Source organism: Vigna radiata, unplaced genomic scaffold, assembly GCF_000741045.1.
Source record: "Vigna radiata var. radiata cultivar VC1973A unplaced genomic scaffold, Vradiata_ver6 scaffold_410, whole genome shotgun sequence".
In the NCBI taxonomy this organism is placed as follows: domain Eukaryota; kingdom Viridiplantae; phylum Streptophyta; class Magnoliopsida; order Fabales; family Fabaceae; genus Vigna; species Vigna radiata.
In genome coordinates, this window is record NW_014544152.1 from 64,083 (window position 1) to 73,827 (window position 9,745).

At 31.6% G+C, this 9,745-nt stretch overlaps 1 protein-coding gene across 1 annotated transcript; it reads left to right on the forward strand.

The window, feature by feature from the left end:
• Positions 1 to 2,037: 2,037 nt before the first annotated feature.
• On the forward strand, positions 2,038 to 2,877 carry LOC106755448 (dirigent protein 22). The gene has a single exon (XM_014637608.2). It carries the CDS (start codon positions 2,101 to 2,103, stop codon positions 2,662 to 2,664), a length of 564 nt encoding a protein of 187 aa, XP_014493094.1. The 5' UTR covers positions 2,038 to 2,100; the 3' UTR covers positions 2,665 to 2,877.
• Positions 2,878 to 9,745: the final 6,868 nt, after the last annotated feature.

Genomic DNA, 9,745 nt, shown 5'->3' on the forward strand with positions numbered 1-9,745 from the left:
ATAATAAATAGGGTTAAGTAAAATTAACTAAATTATACTAAACCATACTTAACTGTATTATAATAAACTAAAAAAACTGAACTAACTAATATAATATCCATAGCTTATTGTTTTAGAATTCAATTTTAATCAATTAACTAATAACTAAACTAAATTATACATTCAAACATAAGCATAATATATTTCAAAAAGTGGTAACTAAAATATATATCTAAACTAAACTATGCATTCAAACATAAGTACACTGGCATTCAAACACAAACATAATTACAAACTTTAAATTGTGGAATTGAATTGAAGAAGATATTATTTAAAATACTATTTATTTTATATTTAAAATAATAAAATTGTATATTTAAAGATATTATTTTATATTTAAAATAATAAAATGCTATATTTAAAGATATTGTTTTATATTTAAAATAATAAAATAAATATTATTTGAAGAAGAATATCCACTTTATTTGTCTAATTTATTCACTGTCTTAATTGGTGAATAATTAAGATTATAAAAAACATATTAATATGAATCACAGTAAATTTTTAATATTTGAATTTAAACACCAACTGAATTTGTTAGGTGAATTAACTTATAATTTAAATCCGAATTGAAACTATTGTGTCTTGATCTTCATTAATATTGTTAGGATTAAATATGTTTTTGGTCCCTTAACGATTAGTGAAAAATAGAATTAGTCCCTCTTTAAAACTTTGGCCTAATTTAGTCATTCAACTTTAAAAATGTATGAATTTAGTCTTTTTAACTAAATTTTGTTATAGGTTTGTTTGATGTTTCAAGCACGTTTCATAATAGCATTTGGTTTGTTTACACGGTTTGACACATATTTGCTTCAATGTCAATTGAGAAACGCGTTTGAAACATCAAATAAAGTTAACAAAATTTGGTTAAAAGGACTAAATTCATACATTTCTAGAGTTGGGAGACTAAATTAGGCCAAAGTTTTGAAGAGGGACTAATTCTAATTTTCACTGGAAAAAAACATATTTAACCCATATTGTTAATATTGTAAACAATTATTGAAGTTCATAACCCTTCAATACTTACACTTACAGTAATTTTATAAAATGTATAACAACCAAGAGATTATGGAAAACAATTATTTATATAGGTAATAGCACACTTAACCTTTCAATACAAAATTCAATTCAATTATTAGTTAATTAATATAAATTCAGTTTTTAAAAACTAAACTCTTAAATCATAGAATTCAAATATTATATTAAATACTTCACCTTTTTTTTTAGTTTATTAAAAATATAGCTAATTATAATTTAGTATAATTGAGTATCTTAAACCCAGCTCTAATAATAAACATGTTTTTATTCTATTTATAACTATCTCCATTTAACAATAGGTTTAAGCCTATGTTTTTTTTATTGTACATTTTATTTTTGTAAACCACTTTTTAATTTGATCTAGAAACAATTACAAATTTGAAGGTGTTATTTTGCCCCAGAAAGGAGCTAATAAGTAACATAAAAAGGTTTCAAAAGCCAAAATGTGATTGTTTACCTCACACTGAATGCGATGTTTTTGACCATTAATTTAATTTTTTCCTCGCTGAACACTCCACGTTTTATACATATAATTGTGTTCCCTCTTTTTTTATTAACTCCGTAATTTCTTTTCTATTTAATACGAAGACATCAGTTCGTATTTATTTCTTATATTTTTTACATTTTAATCAGTTAACTCATTTTTTACTATGTTAAATAAGGTTCAATTAAAAACCATTACCAGTTAATGACTAAATAAAAATTATAAGTAAACATTATTTTCCAAATAAGATAAATAATAATGATTGAACTTACATCTTTTACACTATGTTCAATACTGGTTTCTATTGGAAATGTTTATTTGCTTATAATTTGTTAAAGCAATAATCTTTATTCATTTTACTCACTATTCTACACTCCCTAAGAAAAAACAAGTATATAATTGAAACCTACTTCACACTTTTTCAAAAATGGCCCATGTTTTCTCACTCCACACTCCTATAAATTCTCTATCCACACCCTCTTTCTCTTCATTCCAACTTGTTACACAACACATCATCAACTTCTCTCTCACCAGCAAAAATGGCTTCCAAATTTCTCATCTTCTCCCTACTTGTCTCTTTTCAAGTTCTTACTTCCACTTTAGCAGATGAAACTGGTTTTGTGGGTACCGTAAACCCTAAGGAATTAGGTTTACATAAAACCCGTAAGTTTAGCCATTTCAAGTTCTTCTTCCATGAAAGGTTTACCGGCAGCAACGCTACCTCAGTGCCCATTGTTCCTCCTATTCCCAAATACAACGCCACTTCTTTCGGCCTGGTGGGTATCACAGACAACGCGCTCACCGTGGGATCCGACCCAAACACCAAGGTGGTCGGAAGAATTGAGGGGTTGTACGCTGGCACATCGCAGACTGAGTTCAATCTGCTGCTGGTTGTAAACTTTGTGCTGACCGAAGGAAAGTACAATGGCAGCAGCATTGCTGTGTTGGGGAGGAACCGTATCTCCCTTAAGGTGAGAGAGCTACCTGTGATCGGAGGAAGTGGAGTTTTCAAATTTGCCAGAGGTTATGCGAAAACCAGCACTCTGTACCTTGATGCAGATAGGTCTACAATTGAGTACAACATCTATGTTTCTCATTACTGATGAATTCGTAGGAAATGTGCTTATAATGTTTTGTAGCTGCCAAATTTCTGTTTATGTTCTGTTACTAGATACGATGATTGGATCTGGAAGGAGTTTTAGAGTGTTTTGATGTTGTTGTGAGAGAATGCAATAATTCGATACAAGTTAAAGCAAAAGATGAGATTGTATTTACATTCATGAATAAGAATTTACTTGAATACGTGGTGATTGGTACACAATTATTTTAACTTAAGTAGTTAATTTGAAGTGCTATTATTTGTGTTAAGAGTTTATATTGTCTTCCAAAAATTTGAATGAAATTGTATTTTATTAGTTGTTAATTTAACAACTCTTTAGAGATTTATTTGATATTTTTAATATTAAAAACTAATATGAATACAAAAAATTTTAAGGAGCAAAATAATTACTTCTTTTTAGTTTATTGTTGTGTTCGTAAATAGATACTCCTAGAATGGTCAAATGTGATGTGCGCGACTGATAAGTCTCTCTTTTATCGTCAAAAAAGACAGTTCTAAATGTTTAAGCACGTGACAGTGCAGCCAACTACCAAATTCATGTTCAATGAATGATTCTACTACGTCCATTTCTTTCTCCAAAGTTTCGTTCAATCTTTTAAAAACTTTGTTTTCGGTCTTCCGAAAGTTGCTAATATTAAAGATTTGAAGTGATAGTATACTATGAGAAAAATAATTTGTGATAATGACGTGGTTTTGTATTTGAGAATATAGTTGTTATTTGTTTAATATTCAATGTGTTTATGGACAAAAATTTTAAATGAAGAATATTAGTTATATTCTACGAGTGTGGGACACAAATGACCATTCAAACATGATCATCATGTGGGTAGAAGTGATCAAGTGGACTAAGTTTAAATTGATATTTTTGCTCTTTCTACTTCATATGTCTCGCTTCGTCAATCTAGAATATTAATTAAATTAAATAACACTAAGTAGTAATTTATGTTACAAGTTCATATAATTTTTACTAAATTTATAATTTATTTTTTATATTTGTCTCTTTAGCTTTATCCTAGCTAGCTTACAATATATCATAATTTCAAATTAAAGTTTATAGTTATTTTTCTACTAGTACACTACTTTTTATTTTAATTATTTTATTTGGATACTAGTTTTATTTTTTATATTATGAAAAAGTAAAAATTTTAAATTATTAATAGAATTTCAATATATGTAAATATATTGCAATTTAAAATTCCCTAAAGAATTTTCCTATACTTAGATTGCTGTCTTAATCCAATAATACATAAAATCTATGAGGTAATACAAAGGGTTTTCTGAGAGGACATAGGAATTTAGAGGGTATAAATGGCATGAAAGGCAATATGAATATATGCTTCTACAAAGGTGTGCTTAGTATCAGTTTTTGTATCAAACTTTGTATGCATCTATTGACTCTGTTGTTATGTTCTTATGCTTTATGATGTTCTGTTTGATATGTAATTGGTTGTGTACTCTGCCTCCAGTATGGTTCGTATAGTGTTAAGGAGCAATAAAAGTAGTATGAATTGAAGTCTGCAAGTTGTGGATGCGGTGTAAATGGATGCGGTGTAAATTTTATATCTGGTTGCTGCCAAAATTTAGTGTGTTTCTTTATCTGGTTGCTTGTGTATGTTTGATTTATTTTGTAATGATCATTTGATTGGTGTGAGCAGAATTAAATGAGTTGTCACTAGAATAAGTTTTGAAAGGAAATGGCACAACATATGTGTAGTAATACGGTTTAATCATTCGCTAATTCTCTATTTGGGGTGAGAATCTCAAATTGATCCTTTTCTTTTTTTATATCTCAATTGCGTCTTTATTTTATGAAAATTGCAATAATTACACCTCTATCATTAAATTGGGTCTAACGGCGTTAATGTAAGGTTGGCGTAGTAGGTCATGTATATTTTTAATTGACGTGGACTACATTATTTGGTTTATGTGATTCTGACATGCATAATTTATTTTTTAAAAAGAAATTGGAAAGAATGAACGAAATATTGGGAATGAATTTGTTCGAATTAGGGATTGAATTTGTTTAAATTAGAGATTGAATTTGTTCAAATCAGGAATTAGGAAAAAGATAGTGAAAAATTAAGGATTGCCAACCACCACCTCGCGTTGTTCATCACTATTGCACCACTGCTTCTTCTCCATCTTCATCAACCTATAGAGGAACGAAAGAGGAAAACCCAAAAACAAATCTAATTGAAACATTAATTCGTCCAAGTTGCAACAATTGTGGGAGCATCAACCACAACCACTAGTCCACCATGGAACCCTAATCTAGAACTAGGTTATTTCCTCCTCATTCATCTCCACGATAACCTACAGGAAAATCAAGCCAACAACCTTCACGAGCCCTAACCGTGACACCCAAAGAACCTAAATCGCGAACATTTTGGCATCGTAACCCCAAATTTTCAGAAATCCAATTAAACCCTAAAGTCGTGATTTGTTTGCAACACTGAAATCACACTACAAGAGCCACCACGAGAAACTCTTTTGTCCTTGATTCTCCATCACGACGCCAACCAAATTGCAGCCATGGGAACTTGCAGAGAACCTAATCACAAACCTAGAAAATAGAGAAAGTCCAAAATCATAGCTAGCATAAATTCATCTTCCTCGTGCAAGACAAACAAATTCAATCCCTAATACATGAGCAAGATGAACATGGGTCATCTTCAAACCTCTCTTACTTCAAGAATAACAACTTTGAAGAAGAGGTAGAACGAGATTATTTTTTCATTAATGACATATTACATTTTTTATTTCACATATTGCATATTGTTTGTTATATTTACTTATATAACACATTTTTTAATAGGTTCAGAATTTGGTTTCTGGGAGACTGAATTTTTGATATCTTTTGAAGTGTTTTTATAAAAATTAACTTCGAAACTCGTTTGCCAAGAAAGCGAATTTTGTCAATGATTTTGAGCTTTAACTTACAGGAATTTACTTTTACTTTTTACTTTCAAACCTTCCTCACTCTTTCTCTTCTCTCCTTACTCTTTGACCTAGCAGTCGCCCCCCTCTCCTTTTTCTTCTTCCTCTGTTAGTTCTTTTTCTCCTTTGTTCTTGCGACATTCAATCACCACAATACTTAGGTACTATTACAGTTTTGATTAGAAAAATAGTGATGCATTAAGCCAAATAGGAGGGAAAAATAGTGAGGCTTATTGAAAACCATTGAGCCATTGAATGAGATTGGAAAACCGTTGAAGGTTTCAATAGTTTTCGAAACCCAATGAACAATTTTTTTTTTGGATCATGATATTTTTACAACACTTTTTGACAACTTTTTTGACAACGGTACATGTGTCATCACTTTATTGGTCTATTTGAATTTATGTTTTAAAAAATATTTAAAACAGACCAATCACAAGCTGTCACGTATGCGTTGTCAAAAAATTGTTAAAAAAGTGTTGTTAAAAAAACTTTTTCCTTTTTTTTTTAAATTATTGTCGGCGGATAAGCTGTCGGTAATCTTATTTTATTGAAGGATCTTTCGACAGACGATAAAGGGTTTAGGAAATTGGATTAAACATTTTAGGGAGTGAGTTTCCCTCTTCGAATGAAACATCCCTTTGAGAGCGTTTTTCTCCGTAACCCCATTGAGCACCTTTCTTCCTTCACAAAGGCTCCCTTGTGCTTTCTGCTTCATTTGTTCAGTTGTCGTCACCTATTGGGGAGTCTCTTACCGACCATTGTGGTTAGTTGTCTATTCCGCCATCGTTTACGGCCACTGATAAGTTGTCCTTCTCCCATTTTGCAAATTGGGAATGTGTTTGGTGTATTGAATTTTTTCGGTTACAGGCTATTGTAGGGTCATTCATAGAAGAGGTGTAGGGTCTTCGTTAAGGGACTAAGGTCGAGGGTCCGTAGTAGGGTTTTCTTCACTATCGTCATCTACTGTTCTTGTTATCGTCTCAAGAGGTTAGGCCTTGTTTCTGGCAACAACTTTGGGTTTGGCCGTGGGTTGGTTTTGTTGCTTTGATTCGTTTGTGTTTTTTACTATAAACTTTGTCATGAGATTTGTTTATAAATGATGTTGTTTGAATGGTCATATTATATATGTGAACAATGCTAGCTGGATGTCGTTGTGGTAGGAAAAGAATTGGGATTGAGTAATGGTTGGACATGCAGGATATGAGAATGATGTCAAACCCTTTAGGAAGAGTCCAATTTACCAAATAATTGGAACTATAGTTTGTAATCAGTGTGTGGTATAGCAAGACATGGCATTGGAGGTGATTCAACTTAATTGAATAAATTTAGTTCTTCATATAATCATAGTTTATTTAAAAACCTCTCTCGTATAAACTCTTTTCCATCTTCCCAAGCCTCCGAGTCTCTCTAAATAGCCCAAGCATTGACATATCTTATTGTCTTGGCTGGAATTTCTTAACCATCTATCACTAATTTTTCCTTTCTTTGTCTTGGTACAAGCAATGGTGTTGGTGGGTACAGCCTTATGGTTTCTTTTATCACTGGTTTAAAATAGGGAAACTTTTGAACATCATCCATATATCTATCAAACAACTATATCTATCATGGTACATAACATTGAAAAATGATAAGTTTATGATCAAAGCTTGTTTTTACTTTAGGACTTTGACAGTGGAACACATTCAACCTGACATACCAGAGGAGTAACACAAGCAAGAATATGTTTACCAGTCTCCCACTTTACGAACCTATATAAATTGCTAGTTCATCAATTCAGTCATCTTATAATATCTTTTACATTCGAGTATATTGGAAGTAAAGTTTAAGTTTTGTTGCCACTCCTAAAAATCTTCATTGGTCATAAAGAATTTTCTATTTTAGGTTTCTACTGCATATCAGCTTATGCTAATTGCTTTACCAACATATAGTTCCAGAAACAACACATCCCCACATAAAACCATAAGTCACAAGCAAAAAATTGAACTAAATTTGTTCATGTTTAGTGTTTACCAATACCACCACGGTAAGAATTCAACAATAGTTTTATCATTCATTATAAATTAGAATAATCACATAACAACCATAGCAAATATCTTACAAGATCTTAATTTAGTCCGGCTTAAGACTTGTCAAATAAGTTTGAAATAAATAGCTAATGGACCATCACAGTGTCTATAGGTCGACATGTTAGTCATTCTAGCAACTCGACAACAAACCATTATAGCTTTCAACTCGACTCTTGAAAGAATCACTCCTTTCACCTAAAAAACATTTCATCTATTTTCAACAAGAACATTTGTTGTCATTCATGGGGCTCAGGTAAAATTATTCTCACACTATGTTGCTTATGGTACTTATGCAAAGACAAACACAGGTATATATCTTGTCATTCCAAGAGATGGATCCTAATATTATTGGTGCCGTCAAGATTTAAGTGGAGGGCCTTCTTTAGAAAAATGAGAATAATCTCTTGCAATGATCTTCTATATCCATGACCAATTTAATCAATATATGATGGAGCTCTTATGGAATCAACACCTTGACAAGCTTCAAGTTCTCAACAATAGACTTGGCACACTCAAGAGATATATTGTTGTGTCCAACAAAAAGAAGCAAAGCAATCAAGACAAGCTTAACATTGTGAGCAAGTCATGAAATTCCATCCAACCCCAACAAGGCATGACAAGGAAAAGTCTAAGCACATTCAATCTTTGAGTTTTGTCGACACAATCACTAAGGAGTGACTTTAAGTGGTTGTCGAAACCATTATAGCCTGTCAAGCACAATTTTGAACAAGTCGAAAGGTCTTGTTAGAGTGCCTTGCTCAAACCATGGTTTGAACAATCTACAGAGTTTCATTTGAAACCTTTGAAAAAAAAATATAATTTCTAGTAGAAAAATAGGTTTTTATGACGACACTATTATAACAGAAAAAAATTATCCATCATAATAGGTTAATCGATGACATTTTTGTAATAAAAGAAAGATCCATTATGACAGAGTTATAAATATCAGTCATAATATTACATGCAGTGACAAATTAATAAATAAATGCAAAACTTATTATAACATAGGAATATCTATCATAATAAATATCATTTATGATGAATTGCTATTCATCCGTTATGATAAATAAGAGTTGGTGATAATTTTTAAGAAGGTTAAAAGCTCTTTTTTGTCCCAATTTTGGTTCAGAAAATTCGTTTTGGTCCCTGAGTTGAAATTGTGTTCAATTTCGTCCCAAAGTTCGATTTTAATGTTCAATTTGGTCCTTTTCCTTAACAGCGTTAAAATTGTTAACGGCAAGGTGTCCAGCTNTGCAANTGNTATGTGAGNTGTCAGTTTTTTGCTGANTGGGCATCCTTTCTAGCCGTTACAAATTTTTAAATTAAATTTCTTAATCAGATTTTTGATTTTGGGAATAAATTGAAGAGAGTGGATTCTAAATTAGGGTTTTTGATTTCCCAATCTTTTTCCCTTTCTTAACGAGCCATGTCTGCTTCCCATTCTTCTTCATCTTCTTGGAATACCTTGGGTCGTCGTTCTTCTCATCATTCCCCTTGGGGTGGTTCAATGGGGNCAGGGGTAATCCCCATTTGCAATTGTGGTGAGATGGCAGTAGTAAAAATGGCTAGAACTCCAAAGAATGCGGGAAGATATTTTTGGGGTTGTCGAAACTACAAGGTAATGTGAATATAAACCCTACAATTTTTGTTGATTAATTAACACTCTGTTTGACATTTTTCTTGTTGATAAATAATAGAGTGAAGTTGGTAATGGCATGTGTTGCAACTATTTCAAGTGGTGCAGTAAAGAAAATGATGACGAAAGGGATGTTATTATTGGGAGGCAAAGGGGGAAGATTTATGATCTGGAAAACGCACTCAAAGCTTCGAAGAAAAAAATCCAATTATTAGTAGTAGTGACTGGTTTTCTTAGTGTAGTTAACATAGTTATGTTTTGTGTATTTTGGTTGAAGTGATGATGTTTGTAGAGGTGGTCCCAGTGTGGTTGAACACTCTGTTTAAGGTCAATGGAGTTGAAATGTTGTGATGTTTAGGTTATGGCTATATTTGTTGTAGTAAATGATGAAATTTTATACATTAAGTAATTGTTCAATTTAG

Coding starts and splice junctions, on each gene's coding strand:
- LOC106755448 (XM_014637608.2), top strand. CDS start 2,101: ATGGCTTCCAAATTTCTCATCTTCTCCCTACTTGTCTCTTTTCAAGTT.